Raw genomic sequence first — 20,919 nt, 5'->3', positions numbered from 1 at the left:
ACATATATATCACGTCATTCTTTAGACTATGAATAAGCCTTATCTTTGTACAGATAAGTAACGTATTATATAACCACAGAGATAAGTAAAATTATCACCGATCAGGAAGAATAAAAAAGAAGATAAAAAATATAGGAATATACCGTTTCCAGCTGATGCATTTGAAAAAATGGTAGGTAGACATTGTAATGTTATCTACGTCAATTGCATGAAATCAATGTCATTGAAGTTAAAATAACTCAATTTAGACCTGTGGTTAATTAAATTTTTTAGGTAAATTTTACAGGACATATTTCTCAGCAATTATACTTATGTCAATAACTTTTGCTTCATGTAACTTGTGTCAAAACCGAAAATTCGTAGCTATAGTCTTGGAAAAATTTCATTCAACATTAAATATTTATGTAATTGTATACTCAAATGTACACATATTAACTTTTTGTGGAAAGTTTTCGTTTCTCTTTATGTATTTTTTTCGGCGAACATTAATTTAAAGTTCAAATGGAAATAAAAAATTTATATATATATATATATATATGAATTGATATTCGAAATAAAATTAATTATGCATACATGACAAGGAGCAAACAGCGGGTGTGACCAGTCGGCAGGGGATGCTCACTCCTCCATAGCACCTAGTCCAACCTCTGATGTTTTGGAGGTCCATGTTTGCTCTGCTCCTATTTCGTATTGTTTAATAGACTTTTAAGATCTTAAATACTGTTTGTTATCTTAATATTTTTCATCTATTTCTTGATATTTTGATTGAACTTTGAAAACCTAACAAAGATCTTTACCAAAAATCATAGTGATGCAAGTTTTCATTATATTTTGTTTTTATTTAGTGTAATTGATTGATTGTATGTTGTTTTGGTTTCATTCAAAATTTTTTGCTCATATAGAGACGTCACCGTATTCCAAAGATTAAAACCTTTATTTAACACTTAAGGCCATTTAGCAGTGTAGGATCTTTATTATGCAAACGCCTGTCGTGAAACGGATTATTGGTTTTTAAAGTTTCATTTTGAAGGACACATAACTTTCACTTCAAAGTGCCCAGAGCTTGACATAGAAACAGTTGCTATCTGTTTATAGATAAAGAGCGAGCACTGTACCAGATGAGCTACATTAACGGTCAAGTTTTACTTTTGCATTTCCTGGGCTTTTCACAAATACAATGACTTTTGAATTAAAATGACAATTGGAAATTTGTACTCTTTTAACAGAACAAAGAAGAAAATTCACATTGGTCCATTTTTGGCCCTGTGAATTTCTGAAAAATAAGAACTACTCAGTTTTAGTTGAAAATATGTTATATTTCACGTGGACCCTTGTTGATTTCATATCAAATAAAAATGACGTAATTTTTTTTCTTGTCTATGTATTATGACGTCATGGATTTCGTCATTTTCCTCAAATCTTGAAAATATCGTTAAAAATGACCAAAAATTTAAGCTGTTTGTCAATATTTTGCATAGCCCCCAACCTCTGATCTAAAATGTTGAATTATATAATGAAAGAACTGTTTTAGAAAATTCTATTCCATCAAAGAATTTTTGGATCGCAGGGTGGGCTCATATTTTTATCAAAAGTTGAAGATGCTCAATTCCATTCATTTTCTTCAAAAATCAAGAACATTGCATTTTCACAACGCCTAGGTTGGCAAATTTGGACTCTCATAGGAAATTTTTTTTATAGGAAATGAAAGCACTAAGTCTCTACTTTATGTTGATGATCGTATTAGGACGTAAGGACTTGGTCAGTTAATTAGTATATTGACAGGACCAATTTATGGAGTACGCGAATCTACCTCTTTGCCTTCAATTTTATTTCTTACTCTAAATACAGAAACTGAAAATAATTGCTTTAAAACCTACACTGAAACATTATTATGTATTCCAAATATGTAATTTATATCATCTATATTTGATTATTAATTGTTGGAGGAGATACACGCATAACTGCAATCTTTAAACTATCTCTTTAGGAAAAGAACAAGGAACAACCTGAAGATGACCGGAACACCTATGTTGATCTCGTTTTGGAATCGGTAGGCTGTTTTGATTTAAATATTGAGATGCATGATAATTCAGAACTGTATCTTGAAAAAATTAAAAATTAAACATTGCATAACCCTTTGATAAAATGAATGAAAGTTATATTTCATTTTCTGTTTCATTTTATTAGTTTTCCTTACTCTGGAATGAATACAATCTCTTTGATGATAGATTTATTACATGAATTTCAATAAACAAGTGTGGAATGTCCAGGGATCCGTCTTTTGTGCCCTTCACATATTTCTGTTGCGTATAGATTTTTTGTGATCGATCACTGTTCTTAAGCTTCACCTGCTTTATTGGAGAAAGATATTGCTCGCAAGAGTTATAAAATGCCTAGTCCATTACTTCTTTTGTACAAAGATAACCCGTTCAAGGATGGTATGATCTGACCCCAAGATCAAATGTATAATATCAAGGTGGCAAAGACTGAAGGTGATTCTTTTCTTTATTGTCCCTTTTTTGTGTTGGAAAACATTGGTAGTTATGTATTATATATATAGAAGACATTTTTTTGTTCAAAATCCTGACTTTTTCTTATTTCAACACGATAAAGGGCTTGGGTTTAATTAAGAAATAAACAACAATTTTAAAAAGTTCTCTGGGAAATTAACTTTTAGTCGGTCACGTGATCAAATCTTGTGAAGCCCGAAGTGCTTCTCAGAAGATTTTATCGCGTACCAACTAAAAGTTCTTCCCCGGTGAACTTTTTAACATTGTTGTTTTTTACTTAAATTTACATTTGAAACGAATACATTTTGAGTTAAATTGTATTTATTATAAGAACGGGCCAACGTATTGCTATGTAGTAACGCGCAATAATCTAGAAGTTGTTTGGTCAAAATATCACATCGCTCTGTGATCTAGTCGCGCTATGACCTCTGACTTGGAATTCACACAGAATTGAACGTATTTTCTCTTCAATAGGTTCATCTAAGAAAGATATTTGCAAATGTTCTCAAATATAACACAATCCTTTTTGAAGATAATATAATAAGACTCAAAATAGAATTTGAAAGATAAATTTTATGGAATTATGCAATGTACCGACATAGGAAGTAAATTCAGTAAGGCCAATTCGCCCAAGGAGTTGCAAACAATGCTCGATTCTCTGTATCGTTATGTTTCTACATGGGACCTGACCGTAAATGGATCAAAAACAAAGATACTGGTATTTCAAAACAGTGGAACAGTAAATTCATCATGGACTTATAATGATCAAATCCTCGAGTGCGTCGATTTCTTCAATTATCTAGGCCTTGCATTGTTTTATAATGGTAAATTTACTTCTACACAGAAAAAGCTGGCAGATTAGGAACGAAAGGAATTTTTTGGACTAAATCGAAATATTCAAATGTTTGAATTTAATGCAGAAACACATTGTCAATTATTTGATACATATATATTAAGTGTTTTGAATTAGGGTTGTGAAATTTCGGGTTTCAACAAATCACCTGAAATAGAGCGCATCCATCTTATGTTTTGTAAAATTTGCTAGGAGTTAAAAGATCTACATGTAGTTACATGGTTTATCGTGAATTGGGTCGGTATCCATTAATCATATCCAGGAAAATCAGAATTATGAAATACTGGTGTAAATTACTTCATACAAATAACTGTATATTGAAATCTTCTTATGAATATCTATTGCACAATGCAGAAAATAAATTACATTCTAAAATTAATTGGGAAAGGGATGTTAAAGATGAATTGTTTAGAAAAGAACTTGGAAATTTTTGGTTTAAGCAAGATTTTATTAATACAACACAGTTTATATCTTTGTACAAGGAAAGACTGTTGGATAATTATCTTCAAGATTGTAATGCTTTTTTCGAAAATTCAACAAAGTGTGTTTTGTACAAACACATTGTGTGTGACAATTTTCAAAAATCCATGCATATTTGACAAAATCTATTTATTCTAAATTAAATAAAAATATTACAAGAATAAGGCTTTCTTTCCATAACTTAAGTATAGGAACAGGAAGATATTAGAAAAATTGAAAGCAATAGATTATGTCAATTTTGTAGTAATCACTGTATAGAAGATGAATATCATTTTTTTACTTGAATGTACTATTTATAAAACTTTATCAAACCATATTATTTCAGATCTCCAAATATGTACAAGCTTACTCAGTTACTCAGATCTCATGATGTTAGGGATGTAATTGGTTTAGGGAAATTTATTCTCTAATCAATGAAATTAAGAAATAATGAATAATATAATTCATATATGTATACATGTATTATACTATAGTAATTTTTCATGTAATTATGGAGAATGTGAAATATATTGTATATCTGTTGGTGTATCAGTATTGGAGTTAGGCAGATGGACACTAGCCCCCCCCCCCCCCCCCCCCCCCCCCCGATGAGCCTTATGGTTTAAAGTTATTGAATAAAGAATTATATAATTCAAGTCTGGACTACTAGTCCACTTCAAACAATGACCATGCCAATGAGGGTTGATGTTATGAAAACGAATCATGGGGAAATAAAAATATTATAACTAGACAGAATAAGTATAGTATCAGACGTGTCTCTACCTTTTTAGTTTTTGGATAAATGTTTTTTTCTCTAAACCATTAAACTTCTGTACATTTTTTTTAAATTTTACTTTAACCTTGTGATTTACTTAGTTATAAATGTACATTGAATTAATGGACTAAAACTAGCAAATTATTTAGATTTCAAGAGTAAATTTATGTTTAAAGAGAATCAATTTTGTTTTTTAATGTCTTTTTTTAAAAAGATATAAAAAACAATGGCCAATATTTTTCAAAATGAAATATATATAAGGTATAAAAACAAATAATTTTTAAAAATGTTTTACACGCAACATAGAACAGGAAAAACATTATCTAGAATTTGATTTAGCATTAAGTCAAAATAAACCAACCAATTATTTTTTAACAACAATCAACATAACTCCACGCATACTTATTTTATACAGAGATATTTTTCTTTATATGCAAATACGTGGATGATTAAAAATTCTTAAGAATATTTATTATTGGCTTTCATATTCATCAACCGTTTATATATATATAAAAAAAACCGTTTCGTTAATAAATATGAAATGGCGACACATACACCTGTTTTTTCAATACTGTTCTTCTTTTTTTTTTTTGAATTGTAGCACGATGCAAACACTCAACAGACGAGTTGTCAAGTAGAACATACCCAGAGTCAGGTGATACAGTTTAAAGTTCTTTTGTTCAAGATAAGCATGAATAATATTAGTACAGTTTCACCCAATCAAGGCAAGCAAATATTGTTATAAGACTTTCAAAAATCTCGTTTAAAGGCAACAATTTCCATTTCCAAATTTCTTGACTGATATGTTTTATTAAGTTTTTCAATTAAAAAAAACGATAGATAACTTCGAAATACTTAAATTTTAAAACGTTGATATAACAGATATAATGGTCTTGTTTCATAACAATTGTAAGGCCTTTGTATAAAATTTTCCAAAGACATTATTTGAAATACATAATCATTAATTACTCTCAGTTATGGCGATAGACCAAATGAGTGCAATGATTGCTTGATTTTGAACAGAAAATTTCTTATTTTACAGAAAAAACGCAGAAGATTTATCCCTCTCAGAGTAAGTAAAAGAAAAAAATCTTTTCAAAACCGATTAGACGAAATGAAAATGTATTAATTTTTTTCTTTTTTAATTCTAGTTTCATTCGAAAATTTTCAAAGCTTCCAAAAAAGTAAGTAATACAAATGATACACTTTACACTTTCAATGTCTGTGATATAAGATGAAATATATGGAGATACAAATCATTCGAAATAGGAGCAGAGCAAACACTGACCTCCCAAACACCAGAGGTGGGATCAGGTGCCATGCCGGAGTGACCATTCCCTAGTCAACATTACATATATATATCAACATCTGCCTTCACATATATCAAAATCAGCCATAAAAATACAACAATGTCAATGGTCAAATTGAAATTTGCGATTTCACAAATTTAACCACTGTAAAATATGGTACACATCCCCAAACTTCTCGAAAGGGTACTAAGCCAAGTTGATAATTGTGATGTATGGTATTTGACCAGAAATCATTGATGCAGGCAATCCTGATCAACACCGTTCGTCATCGCTTCTTTCTGAAAAGACAAAATCAAGAACCAACAGCAAAAAAAAATCTCAGTAACATTTAAAACCTGTCAACAAATTCGTTAGCTGAATTATATAAAACTGTACGAGGGGTGATAAAAAAATTTGCGAACTAATTGAATAACTTCCATCTAAGAAACAATATTTGGTTTCAGTTTTGATTATATCTTTAATTAGTCCTCTCCAATTTTAATGGACATCTGCCACCGTTCTGCTCATGCACGAATCACGAGATATAGGCAGTCACGTGATCCCCTCTTTCGCGTTCTGTCACAAAAGCAGAATTTTTTTTTGACTTTTATATTTCTTTCCACGTAGGTTAATTTTTATAATAAAAACAGTTCATCTCTCAGAAATGAAATCAAATCTCGACAACGGAATGGGTGGATAAGAATATCCTTTCAAAAAATAAGCATGGCGACCATCAAAACCCAAGTCTTCTGTCTCGGGAGAGACGTGGATAGAGTATGGGTGCCTACTTTTTATACTATCTAATATGTTTCAAATCTAAAGTCAACGATATCTTAGGTTTTTAATAATCATATTATTGTTAAGATATTCAACTATTTGTCAATGTGTAAATTGGAAGTCTTTAATAACACATTACTTAACTAAAAACACATGTCTTTTCAAACTTGCTTTCTTGGGCAACGTAACAAATATCATTTTAACCATCTACCGTCCATCACTAAAACGATAAATTTAATTATTGGTTAAACTTATAGGAAATCTTTTTTTTTCTGCCAACATCACATTATCAAAATATGCAAACTTAGAAATCATATCGCTTTTAAACTTCCCTGGCATTGATCATGAGAGAAATACTAGTATATAAAATAATTACTAATATCTAATGAAGAATGAAATATAAATTGCTAATCATTTTAATGCAAAAATATTGAAGGTATATTACAGTTATAATTTTCTTAACGTTTAAATACTAGTTAATGATATTGAACCTTGACTTTTTAACAATACGATATAAAAGTTTGATTTTCTGTCATGTTACAGAAACGTCACGTGGATGATCACAGAATTAGCACAAATAGCAGTAGCTATGCCAGTTGTAAGGTGAGTAACACAATAGGAAATACCCTTAACTGTTTCGTTTTGAATACGAGTAACTTAAAAATTTTGAAACTCTAGATTTGAGATTCTTGCAAAGTAAGGTAATGCAATTGAAATAGAAAAATGTTATGCATATTTTTAAAAATATCAAAACATAACAAACAAGGAAATGAATGATGCATGTATTTTATTTTTGTTTTGCATTCTAGACCTATAAGAAAGACTCTGCTAAAAGTAACGTTTCTTCTCATACGTACCTAGACATTGATCAGGTATTTTTTTTTTTACATTAAACCAAAAGATCATGTACTGGAGGTTTGTACTAAAATAAAAGTACTACACTCTAACGTAAAACATTATTTCAAAGTTGAAACACTCTTGCAATCAAATGTATACTGCAAAAGATGAAGGGAGGAATTTCCGAGACTTAAATTATCTTTTCGTAGTTACCGATGATGCTTACTCTTAAGCATCTAGCTGTCAGGCTCCTGGGTCAAGAAAGATCTAAAGCTTGAAGCTGAACACGACTCGTAAATAGATATACGCAATTTTCGATATCATTATCTACAATACAGTATCTAGGTCAAACCCTATACATATCGGGTTCATCAGATATAGCGAGAATCCGAACAAAAATGACGGACACATTCCTTTTACGAATCGTGGTCAGCTTCAATCAAGAATATTACCTGGAGCTGATATTTTGTTGCATTCAAATAATCCAAAATGAAACGTGTATTTAATATTGCCACACCAAAGTGCTATTATCTTCAAATACAGCGATTCTTTTGACATTTTACAGGTGATAAAAACTTTAACTTAAGTTTAAGTCTGTTTTATTAAAATACCAAAGAAAGGAAAGACTTTTAAAATATACCCCCCCCCCCCCTCCAAAAAAATAGGTATATTCCGTAGACCAAGACATTCAAACCCATGTTTTGGACAACTTCAATTCTATAAAAGTTGTATTGTTAAAAATATGGTTTGTAGAGGACATAATGACTATGAACTTTTTTAATTTTCGCATTAAATTTTACTATATACATTATATATAGCATAATGCACATGTTAAATGTAAAAAATGGATATCGATTACTAAATCTAAATTTCAAGTATTCATAATTTACAAAATATTAGCCAGCGTGTTTGTCACAAACGATAAAATAAAAGGAGACAAGAAAGTTGCAATAATAATATTGAACACCATCATTTTGTTTTTTGATGAGCTAAACGTTTGAAGTTTAAAACACATACGAAGATATTTTTAGTTTTTCAATTTCTGGTTATTTAACTCTCTAATTTTTGATTATTTTAGTGTATACATCATATCGAACTTGAAAGATGCAACAGCATTGCTACAGAAAGTTGTTTTTCCGAGAGGACTGATGGAAAGGTATCACTTTATTAGCTATAAATGATTGATTGGTTCACAAAAAGTTTTGAATCGAAATTTTAACACATAATTATCTTTTATTAATCATGAATATTTTCCCCGTTTTTATTTTCAGAATATGTTGAGTGTAAACGTAATAAAACGTATTTTGTATACAGACATAGGTGTAAATCATACTACTAGACTTATCATACATCCCTAAAAGAAATGCAAAACTGTCCATATTTACTGGAAGTGGCTCCAGTATTTTAGCATCCTTTTTTCGGCTCTTCAATTATTTTTTTAAATTAATATTTCGGATTTTCACCGTTTTTTGCATGTGTACCACTGAAGAGACAAACTAGTAATTGGTCTACATATGCATCAGGTGCATTAACATTGGCACTGTGAAAAATTACATGTATATATAATGATCGGATGACAATGATTCCATGAAGATAAAAATAAAATTGACCGTACTTAGTATCCATCTCTACGTATTCATATCAAAGTCATCTTATTGTAGCGTTTGGACACAAGTGAACAGGGGATTCAGAAAGCGAACAATGTTCCGAAAATACTATACCAGGTACACATTTATATATTTTTAACAGAAAAATCGAATTATGTTTATAAGGAAATTATACTTATAATGCCAAAAAAGTAGTATAAACTATATACAAAAAGTAAAATCTAATATTTTTGTTCGGTTTTTAAAGATGGAACTTCCTAAAAAGACAGGTCGACATGCAAAGAAATACATGGTCCTATTCTGCATGATCTTAGTTTGTGCTATTTTATCAGCAGCCATTGCAAGTGTTTTCAGCACAAGAAGTCTTAGTGAGAGCCTTCCTTCTGCTGTAGATAAACAATTGAGTGACGGTTCTTTTCTACAGCGAGTTATGTCTAACGTTAGCAACGTAGACGTGATGAATCGTATAGGTGGTTTACAAAATGGTAGGATAAAAATGATGCCCCCAATAAAAAATACCAAGTTCGAGTTATATGAGAATAAAAAGAATACATGCAAAAGACATTTGTAGAAAGAAAAAAAAAACGTTACAATCGTAAAATTTATATTTTTCTATACTTTATAAAAATTATATTAATATCATCTAAATTCGGGGTACAGTTATTGCGACCAATTTTGTATTTTCAACATTGTTCTCAAATTAAATCATTTACATGTTTTTTTTTAATCTATGAAAATAGATATGGAAGATTTTTCAAATAGGACAAAGATGAGCATAGACTTGTTTTCACTAAGTTTTCCAAACAAAACAGGTAAATATGAATTTTTATGTTGTCTTCATATTTTATTCAACAAATGTTTTAATATTGAACTAACTTCGTCAAATGTTTGCAGATTTTGACGTACTGAAAGTGGAAACCCACAGGCAATTTTACAAATTAATTCATGCAGTTAGTAAGTAATCAAATTGATAATTTGCATTAAAAAAATAAAAAAAAAAATAAAAAAAGTTCGTGGACTAATGTCATATTTTTTCTATTTGACGTCAAATATTATCTTAATTTGTTAGAAATGTTTTAAAAATTAATTCAATTGATAACATTAACATTTCTTAAAATTAATGTCACAATATATTCAAAATTGAACTAATTTTAAAAAACTGCAAAAATCGGATTGAGGAGCAGGTCAGTATTTAGTAACTTACAAAAAGGACACTTAATAATGTTTGTAATCAAATTATCTGTAAAATTGAGCAAAACCGAAAAGAAATCTAGAAACTCAGGTTAATCTATTCTAAAATCGAATTATCTTTCAAATTTTGTCTAAATATTTTGCTCCGTTGAAAAGAAATCAACTTGAAATAGTTCTCATGAAAAACGAAAAAAACGATGGTGTTGTAAAACACCATGGAGCAGCAGATATCAATAAAATTTTGTGTTTTACTCGGAAAAAATCCGAATAATCTCTAAAAATGTTGGAGGAATAAAAAATAACTGTCACAAGCGAGTCATGTATACATGTGTTTCCAATAGTACAGGCAGTATTTGAGTGACAGAGACACTATATCTGATGAGGAAAATCTGTGAAAAAACGATTTAACGATAGTATTTTTATGAATGTCTAGACGCTATGTTCTGACGTTACATTTCCGTTAAGTGTGCTCCACGGATGTTGATTTTTAGATGAAGTAAATTGATGTTCAATCGAATGAAATGAAATTTCGGACATGAACAAAAGAAATATTTTTACATATTATACTCAGTATATTGGGCTTATTTTAGATTTATTGAAAATAATATAACGAAGATTGACAACGTCCACGAATTTTCGAACAACCCTCGTATTACGTCTCCCTTTTTCTCTCTTACATTTTTTCATTTGAAGCTCATATGGTATCTTTTCCTTACCTACCAATTTCTCTTTGACAGGATGTAAAACCGACTGTACTTATGAAGGGGACGGGAACTATCAGTCATGTTATACATGTGAGGGTTTTATTACATGTACAAATCACATTTTGAAAAATATGACCTGTGCTCCAACTCATGAATACGGAAAAGTCTACTGGGATGATTATGAAAAAAGGTGCCTATTTGGTTCAGACACCTGCAATCCATTGCACACTTTTTTCGAGGAAGAAAAAAATTATACGGAAAGCAATAAAACTAATTTTTGAAGAAAACCATTTGATAAGTGATACGCAGGACAAAAAGTATCCTTACAAAACTGAATACCTTTTATTTAATATCCTTTTGTTCTATCATCGCTGGAACCTTGGGTTCCTTTTGTTCTTTATAAATTGAACAAAGATGGCTCTGCCAAGGAATGGAATTGTTTATGTCTATCTAAAGTGATCAACATCGTCATCAACAAACAATTTCGAGGTATTTCAACTACTAGGTTCATCATCTTTTGTGTTGATTCTATAGTTATCGGATTTGCAGCATTCATTTCTGCACAATTGAGTACGATGAGGAGACTGAGTAACTTTGAACCAAAATTATAATGAAGTTAAATGTCAAGGTCTATATTTACTGTAAATATAAAAAATCATAGACTACTTCAAGCTGCCCAATGTATAATATTGTCAATTATATGTCTCCACTTGTGACAAATTATGTAAAAACAAACACAGACTCTTTTGTGTATATTCAAAGTTTGTTTCAGAAGACCATGATGTCAATGTGAATACATAGTGTACTTTTGGATCATGTAATCATTTATCGTTTACCTCAGAAACGCTGATAACAGAATCCTTATAATATTCCTCCATTCTCTTTTTATGAAAGCAGACATTTTCGCGGCATTTCTACACAGTTCTTTCATTTTCTGAACTATATATGAAATTAATATTTCTCCAGCTTTATTTAGTCTATCTTTTTTTTTTTAAATTTTAGTGACATGAATTTAAATTTTGATAGTTAATGGCTGAAATGTCCCGTCCACTCTCCTTTTATCTTATTTCGAAAGTCAACTTGCATTTTGTAGCACATAATTCCTGACACTATTTTTAGAATTTACTGAACTAATTGGAGATAACCAATATTATTCAAGATCAAAAGTCCATGAAACAATACAAAATAGGAGTAGAGCAAATAGGAACCTCCAAAACATCAGAGGTGGAATCAGGTGCCACGGAGGAGTGAGCATCCCCTGCTAACTGGTCACATCCGCCGTGTGCTCCTTGTCTTGATCGGGAAATCAAAATGTAAAATAGAAGGTCACAATGGCATTATGTAATTATAAAGTTTTGAAAGGTATCATTAAGTTTTAATCGGTGATATATAGGAGGATTTGCAGAAAAGCGAGGGATATCATTCAATATTACAGAAAAATGGCCCTGTCAATGTTTCGATCTGGGAAACCCAAATATTTGTCTGATCAAAAAGTAAAAAAGGAAGTGCACAATGGCATTATGTAACAAAAATTCTGTAAAAGTCTCGTGAAATTTCATTCAGTGGTAAAAGAGAAATTGCGGAGAAGAGACGGAAAATCTTCTATCCCAGAAATGTCAACAAATATTGACGAAATGAAAATTCGGTAATGAAAAAATCCCCTTTATTCCTGGAGGTTATTAAAAGTTTCGAGTCGGGCCAAGTTAAGTCAGTTGGTCTGGAGAGGGTGATCAAACAATTTTTAAAAGTTGGTCTCAACTAAAAAGTGTTGCACATGCCAGAAATTGATTTTTTAAAAATTCATTTATAAGACTTGGAATTTTAAAAAATAAAATGAATTAAGTACGTCAATCATTAATTTAAAAAATATTTTATGAAGCAAAGTGGCTGTTTCTTTATTGATTGAAATATCTGTCCATAAGACATTGAAGGAAAAACCAGAAACCAGGTGTACAAAACTTAACCTGTAAACCGAAGATATCTGGTGCTTGAATTTCCTTTACTTTATCAGCGAAAGATTTATAGTGAAAAACCTTACACAAATTTAATATCTATAAAATCGATAGTCTTTAAAGTTAAACGAAAAACGTGCCTGTCTTTTCCCTTCAAATTCGCTGTGCTATAATTTTTCATTTAGAACTGCTTGTCCTGACAACTTCTTTGACACTGTACCATTAGGTGTTCAACAAAACCATTTTATCATTGCACTTGAAATTTTTTTAAACGTCAGATCCTTTTTTCAAGAAGGAAATGTTTCTATCAGATCAATAATTGATTGGCGATGACTCAGCTTATGAGAGCTGATTGGCAAACAGGAATAATATATTTTATGTTTACCTTGTACTTAAAATTCTACTGGTCTATGACCTATATCCACCATTTGTAACTTATCAAAAATAAATGATGCTTAAAGATTTAATTAATTAAATGAAGAATATATACCAAAAAAATATCCATCCAGTAATATATAAGGACAATAATTTAATTCTACAGATAACAGAACTTTTAATTTCAAAGTTAAGTTCCCCCAAAGCAATATCTCACGATTCTTTTTTACCGTATGAAGAAACCAAATCTTTATACAAATAGGTAAGGTGTTCCATACCGGTAATCACAATGATAAACATTACATTAAAACAGGAAGAAGAAAAAGCAGAACGAAGATCGCAAAGGAATTAACCATTTCCATTTTATGCTTTTTGATATAATGATAGGTTTACAATCAATATAATTATAAATGTTTTCTGAGTTTGAAAATTATAATTTATGCATTTAATATATACGATGGGTTGATTTTAATCTTTTTGTGTTAACTTTCATCATTTTGTTCATTTGTAATATTTGTAATTTGTAATATTCTTTAAAAATATTTTATCTAAAAATTTTAATGAAAAATGTCAAAGTGAACATTGGTTTTAGGAGGCATACCTTCAATCATTTGGAAATTATTTCTTCGTAAGATAAAAAAAAAACCATTTTAATTTATTCCACAACTGTGCGTTATGTTTTGTTTTGGTTGTGCTTTTGTATTTTAGGCGTAATGTTTCATTAATAGTTATACACGTAGTTAAAATTTGTTCCTTATCGGAGTATTTGTCCTTAAATCTAGAAAATCTTACATTAAATCATTGTTAGGAAACGAAGAATTTTAGCGTTTATTTGAAATTTGAAATTCATTAAATCGAATCTCTGGAAAGATCATTTGATTGTGAAAAGGACATGCATTGTACATGTTTCTGATGCAACCTCTATTGCTAATGATTTTTATGATTTTTACGGACTTTGGTTGAGTAGGCATAAGATAACTGTTCATTTTTTTTTTAAAATAGTCAAAATCTTCAACATTAGCTTGGAAGCCTCTATTTACTCATTCAAAATATTTTTTTGAATTTGAGAGAATTAAATAGCGTAAAGAAGGAACTGTGCTATTTTTATTTTGTAAAAGACTATAAAAAATTGCTTTTGCCAACTCTTTTGAGATAATACATTCAAATAAAGTTTTCAACTACTATATCTTGGTGTATCATAATGTTTGGATTCCTTTATTTTTTTTTTATTATTACCGATGCTATACAGTGCAGATATAAGTTATTCTATTCTATGTCAAATGGTTGGTCATCTAACTCTACAAAAGTGCCATGAAATTAGGGCGAATTTTAGAGAAGATCTACAGACAAGTTTCTTGATATTATGTATTAAATATATATGTAATAAATGTGTTTATGGTTGAGTTTAAAAGACAACTGCATTGTTTTAGGAACAACAAGAATATCACCCAGAACATAATCAGAACGCCTATGTCGATCTGGTTTTGGGATCAGCAGGCTGAATGAATAAATTATAGACATATAATATACTTCGAAACGTTATTTTGAAATGGTTATAAAAGGACTTTTATGAAGAGACTTACTTTTACATTCGACAGCTGACTTTTACATTTTAGTAATTGGAGTTTGTCTCTGCTTAAACTGTAGAAGTCAGCCGCCGATTGTAAAAGTAAGTCTCTTCATAAAACTACCAAAAAAGCAACTTTTTTCAAGTTTGAAAACTTGCAGCCAGATTTCTCCTCTGTTCCACTTTTAACGATTTTTATATCCCTGCCATTATATCCATGGGTTTTCTTTTTTAAAAGAACAACAGTAAAAGAGCTTTTAGAGCTTCAAAAAACCTCAATATGGTCACTTGAAAAAAAGTCTAAAAACATATGTACCATTCTAGTCCAGCACTTCTGGGGATAAAACCTTTTTTACCTAAATATAAGATCATATGACTAAAGCCAGAGTCATAAAAATTAAAAAAAAACAGTATTAATTTAGTCAAACTCAAGGTAGATGTTAAAACTCCTTCTCATTTCAACATTGAAAATTGAAATCACAAGATTTTTCCAACATTAACAGCTTAAAAACTTTTCAACTTTAAAATCTACCATTCCCCACGATAAATTAAAAAATGGCTTTTGGTATCAATGTTAACTGCTTTCTCAATTAATACAAAAATTTTCTTACCTTGCCATTGTTCATTAGCAAAATAAAAAAAAACACCATGATTGTTGTACACACAAGAACTCTAAAGTTGATATTTAAAAAAAAAAGCTACAATATTCATGTTGCTTTTGGAGACCAGATTTTCCAACAATGTTTTTAGAATAGATACCAATTGCGCCCAGTTATAAGCAGACCTATATTTTTGTTAATACGAAACAGAATTTGTCCAAAATCTTGTTGGCCAAAAGAAGGAAACACTTGCTTTGGCCTTCAACTCGACATTTAGATACATCGACGACGTATTGACAATTATCAATGGTTATTTCCATTCTCACGTCGATACGATATATCCAGGCGAGCTTGAGATAAAAGATATCACAGAAACTGATGCATTTGTTTCATATTTGAAAATTTTACATGAAAAAAAAAACGTTAGTTGTAATCTAAGAGCCGAATTTTATGATAAACCCGATGACTTTAACTTCACAATTTTTAATCTTATTCATGATACCTTCATCACCTGTATAAGGGTTTGTATCTTTCAAGTGATTCGATACGCAAGAGCATTCTCTACGTATAAAGCGAGGTTTATAATTTTTAAAGCGAGGTTGATCATTGACAAAAAGGTTCATGAAACAAGAATGTCAGCAGTCTTGTTTAAAGCCATCATTTCGTTAGTTCTTTGGTTGATACAATGACCTTGTCAGCAAACACAATTTACGAGTATCACTGAGTCAAATACTGACTGACGTTTTCATAGTAATTGTTAGTTCATTATACAATAAATTGGCGACGGATTTTTCTATTACATCCCAATCATTACAAGGAGTACACGGCGGGTTTGACCGGTCAGCAAGGGATGTTCACTCCTCCATGGCACCTGGTCCTATGCACCTCTGATGTTTTGAGTGTCCATGTTTGGTCTGCTCCTATTTTATATTGTTTTATGGACTTTTGAATTTGAATACTGTTTGTTATCTCCATACATTTCATCGTACAATTTTGAAGTGTTTGTAAACTTTTTTTTCAGACCGATCACTACTCGTTATCTTTCATACACACAGTTGCCAAGCTGTTTCAAAGTGGTAAAAAAAATTACAAAGGTTTCATTGTGTTTGAGAAACTCCTCGCTACATGATGCTATCAATGTGACTGAAACAAATTCAAAATGCTCTCATTAAACTAGAATATTTTTAGAACATAATTTATTTCTATGAAGAGCATATATAATTCAAACTCGACAACTAGTAATCCGTAAATCTCAACAATCCTGGAATGATTGTAATAGATTGTGATATGTTTACTTAATTTAGAGGCATGCACAGTTTCGGAATTGAAAATGCTTACAAATCTCTTGATTTAGATTGAATAAAAGCGAGTTTGTTAAGGATATTGTTTCGTTCAATTTTTTAAGGCACGTAGTAAAAACGAAATGATGGCCTCCTCGCTAAAATACTTATTGTAAAATAATGTTAAAATTAGAAAAAAAAAGAAATCTTTGATTTTTTTTTCAATTTAACTTTACTTGCCATACAGAAGAATAAAAACACCATAAGCTACATTTATGAATTAAATCGAAAGCCTTTATTATTTAAAAAAAATACAAAAACCTTGCTTGTCTTTTTTCAGTTATGCATATATTTTTGCCTATTTTTGTTTATAATCATTTAATTCTTTAAAGTGGGCCATTGCATTTCAAAAGATGTGTGAATTTAAAGAATATTCGTTTGTGAGCATATTTGATCTCAAAGTTATGATTTGACCAGATGGATTAATTGAAGTGAAAAGAAGATTATTGCCTATATTTCTTTATTTTATTGTAAACAAAAGACAAAGTTCGAAAAATCAGACAAGGCTTTGATCAAAACTGATTTGACTGGGATCGATATATCCACTGTTCACAAGTTTAATTCATTTAAATAACCACTGTCGTGGTAAGTTTTTCTTTTCCAGATTTCTCATCACCAGTGATAAAATAAATAAATATATGAAAATACATATTATAATCAACGTCTACAAATAACATAATTTTTATGTATAAAACTGATTTAGGTCTTCAAGGGAGGAAAGAGATAAATGTAAAGAACAATGATCAATCTTATGAGTCAAGCATTATAAACTCTAGAGCAGGGAAAACCCCTTGAAAGCACCAAAGAGGAGTATCCCATTTAATCTGGTTTGAGCCTTCCTTATTCACATTTTTATTTCTTGGGTATTAAGAACCAATGCATTTTAAAGATATGCCGGTACGTGTTAGACATTACACAATTTCTTAGATAATCATTCAATTCCAGCCCCTGGACAGAGTATCAGACAGAAGAATTCACGGGAAGTTTCGTAATTTGATAAAATGGTAAGTATTTTATATTCATTGATATCAACGAAAGTAGTTTTTAATGTATTTTTTTCTTATACATTGTAATTTGATAAAATGGTAAGTATTTTATATTCTTTGATATCAACGACAGAAGTTTTTAATGTATTTTTTTCTTTTGGAGAGATAAAATTGAATGAAAATATTTTGTATAAATTTTCTCATGATACTTTTAATGATAATTCTGAGTGCCAGGTAAATTTCTAAATTTCTTTTGGATATTGTGACGCCTGTAAATGAGTTAAAATTACCGAAAGGGATGTAAAACAGCACATAATCAATCAAACATTGAAAATGAGGAAAATATGCTAGGGTAATATGTGCAAAGGACCTTTATTAAGGCAGTATTTTATTTTCTATACACCGACTTATGCAAATTCGTGAGATTTTATCCACATTTGGTTTTATTATTCTGTGAGCAATTTACACTTTAAGTGAACGTTGTAGCGACAAGTTTTTGGTCTTTGCCATTAGTAAAAGCAAGTTTTGGCTTCTACCATATCACACTATTATCCTTGGTATTAAAATATGGCCATAGGCCACATCGCTCACCTAAGCATATGATCTAATTAAAAAAACACAAATCAGCTCAGTATTGAAAAGTTTACTTGTTGGGGGGAGGGGATTTGAATTCTCTATAAATTAAGAATGTCACTATATCAATAAAGCATACATTATTAATTTTGCCATACCTGAAAGGAAGATATTTAAAGATGTTTCCAACATATTACTTGATCTACCATTGAGACCTCCTATATGTTAAATTTTGACCAGCCATTGTGCCCACCCACCCTACTGGGGTCATGATTTTAACTTGAATCTACACTACCTGAGAATGCTTTCACATGAGTTTCATCATTCCTGGCCCAATAGTTCTGGAGAAGAAGATATTCAAATATTTTTCCTATACATTCCTATGTAAAACTTTTATCAGCCATGGTGGCCCCGCCACGCCCCAGGGGTCATGATTTGAACAAACTTGAATCTACACTACCTGAGGATGCTTCTACTTGAGTTTATATTTCTTGGCCCATTGGTCCTGGAGAAGAAAATTTTTAAAAGATACCATTAATTTTTCATTAATTCATAATTATCTCCCCTTGGAAGAGGATTTGATCCTTCATTTGAACAAACTTGAATCCCATTCACCTAAGGATACTTTGTGGCAAGTTTGGTTGAAATTGGCCCAGTGATTCTCAGGTGAGCTAAAAATCAATAACAGTATATTATTTATCGTTACGTTTGCAGCTGATGGACAAAATTATTTTTAGTAATTTGTGGAAAAGTTAAGAAAAGGAATTTTAAACGAAGGGAAGTCTTATGGTTCCACCAGATCTAGTTCCAAAAAAAAGAGAAAAATATGTACATTACTTTCCATATACATTTATCATTGATTATTTTTTAATAATAATTCGATAAATGTTTTTAGGAAGCCCATAAAAATCCGAAGGATCAAAATACATTTGTGGACCTGTTTTCTAAATCGGTATGTTGAGTGTTTCAAAATATTCAGATACATTTATAATTGACAATGTCAACAATGAAGTAAAGAAAAGGCATGGTTTCACCTGAGATCAATCTCGGAGACGGATTATTTAAGGAATCACCGTCTTAGTTAGTGTAGTATGCCAGGGCATCAACGATAGTGGGAAACATGGATAATTTGCCTAACGGGCGTTGCCACTTATGCATAAATTATCATATGTTTCCCACTATCGTTGATGTCCCTGGCATATTATACTAACTAGACAGTGATTCCTTATATTTTCATTTCATTGTGAAATAAAATTGTAGATTTAGACTTTAAAAATGTAGACTAATAGATTCAAATTACACGAGGACTCCCATGCCAATCTCAATAGTCCTTGCCCTCTGACGTCAAACACAAAGGGAGCCGCACGAGATTTACATGCATATTTAGCCTCCTTAGCATCAGACCTAGAGACAGATGCGCATGGGATTTGCATGCGTATTAGGCCTCTTTAGCTCCTGACCTATCGACCTGCCTAATTTAAATTCCAACAGAATTATCAAGAAATAATCTCCCCTAACTTTCAAACAGTTATCATAGAAAAAAAATTAGAAATGGAAATATTGTGTTATGTTTGCATTGTGTATGATTTCTTGTATAGGTTTATTGTAGATGTAGAAAGCCAGATGTGCTATGAGAATTCGTCGATGCAATCCATATTTTTTCAAGGAGAATAACAGATAGAAAATGTTTTTGAAGGCTTGTCAGTGACCCAAAATTAAATATAATCTTTTACATGATATATCATCTTGTTTTTAATTGAAATTCGAATATAAATTATATATATTTAGCCGTCAATTGTCTTACAAATACAGAAGAAGAAGGTACATTTTGGCTTTAATGTGCACTAAAAAATTAATGTTCTTAAAAAGTTATGAAATTGGCTTTAACAAGAGTTTAGTAGATGAATATAATAAAACATTAAAGAATATGGCAAGAAGGAGTGCCGTTCTATATTTATGACGATATCAATTTAGTACATTTCTAAGTTTAATGCAGAAAAGCCTCAGAATGACACATTTCTGTGTTTATTTTCCTTGAGAAAATAGTGTCTGCCACCGTCGTCCACTTCAAGGTTTGGATATATTATGTAAACTGCTTTGAAAAATCGCATATCTCAAAATCTTTGTGGGCTACGGTGGCAGAGTATGTTTTCTGAAAGAAAAACTCACTGAAAATCGATGTCTTCTACAACATTTTAAGAAAATACTGGAAAATGCACAAGTTAATGACGTCACAATAAGCATTTAGGATGTTATATGAGAAAAACAATTTGTGTTTTCTTTCTGTATGGAATTCCTTTGAATCAGAACGAATGAATCTTTTTTTCTTAAATCACTTTCATATTTTAGAAAAATACAGGGCATTATTTGTTTTAAAACTGTACCTTGTTTTTTATCAAACAAGCACTGATTTCAGTATGCTCAATATTAAGCCTTAATTCCATTATGTAAGCTCATACTTTGATCACACAGTTCTGAATTGTATTTGAGCAGTAAATTTAAAAACCATAAAGAAATGTGAATCA

General features: G+C 30.5%; 2 protein-coding genes across 2 annotated transcripts in view; both read left to right on the top strand.

Moving 5' to 3' along the window:
- Positions 1-20,919, top strand: part of LOC134264098 (uncharacterized) — a 66,758-nt gene that overhangs the window by 7,906 nt on the left and 37,933 nt on the right. The window lies entirely within an intron of this gene.
- LOC134264096 (uncharacterized) lies at positions 76-11,802 on the top strand. The gene is made up of 13 exons (XM_062746400.1): positions 76-172; positions 1,988-2,050; positions 5,199-5,252; positions 5,640-5,669; positions 5,749-5,781; positions 7,207-7,266; positions 7,473-7,535; positions 8,579-8,656; positions 9,162-9,224; positions 9,355-9,592; positions 9,848-9,919; positions 10,002-10,061; positions 11,036-11,802. The coding sequence occupies exons 1-13, from the start codon at positions 170-172 to the stop codon at positions 11,281-11,283; spliced, it is 1,065 nt and encodes a 354-aa protein (XP_062602384.1). The 5' UTR covers positions 76-169; the 3' UTR covers positions 11,284-11,802.

The sequence above is a fragment of the Saccostrea cucullata genome, unplaced genomic scaffold (assembly GCF_032062105.1).
Source record: "Saccostrea cucullata isolate Sc308-1 unplaced genomic scaffold, CSIRO_AGI_Scuc_v1 ctg1161, whole genome shotgun sequence".
In the NCBI taxonomy this organism is placed as follows: domain Eukaryota; kingdom Metazoa; phylum Mollusca; class Bivalvia; order Ostreida; family Ostreidae; genus Saccostrea; species Saccostrea cuccullata.
This window is presented reverse-complemented; position numbering and strand designations above follow the sequence as displayed.

Bases quoted from the DNA above. Each gene is read 5' to 3' on its own strand.
- LOC134264096 (XM_062746400.1), top strand. The intron at 7,536-8,578 runs GTATTTTTTTTT...TGATTATTTTAG, and splicing joins CGTACCTAGACATTGATCAG to TGTATACATCATATCGAACT. The intron at 10,062-11,035 runs GTAAGTAATCAA...TCTCTTTGACAG, and splicing joins CAAATTAATTCATGCAGTTA to GATGTAAAACCGACTGTACT.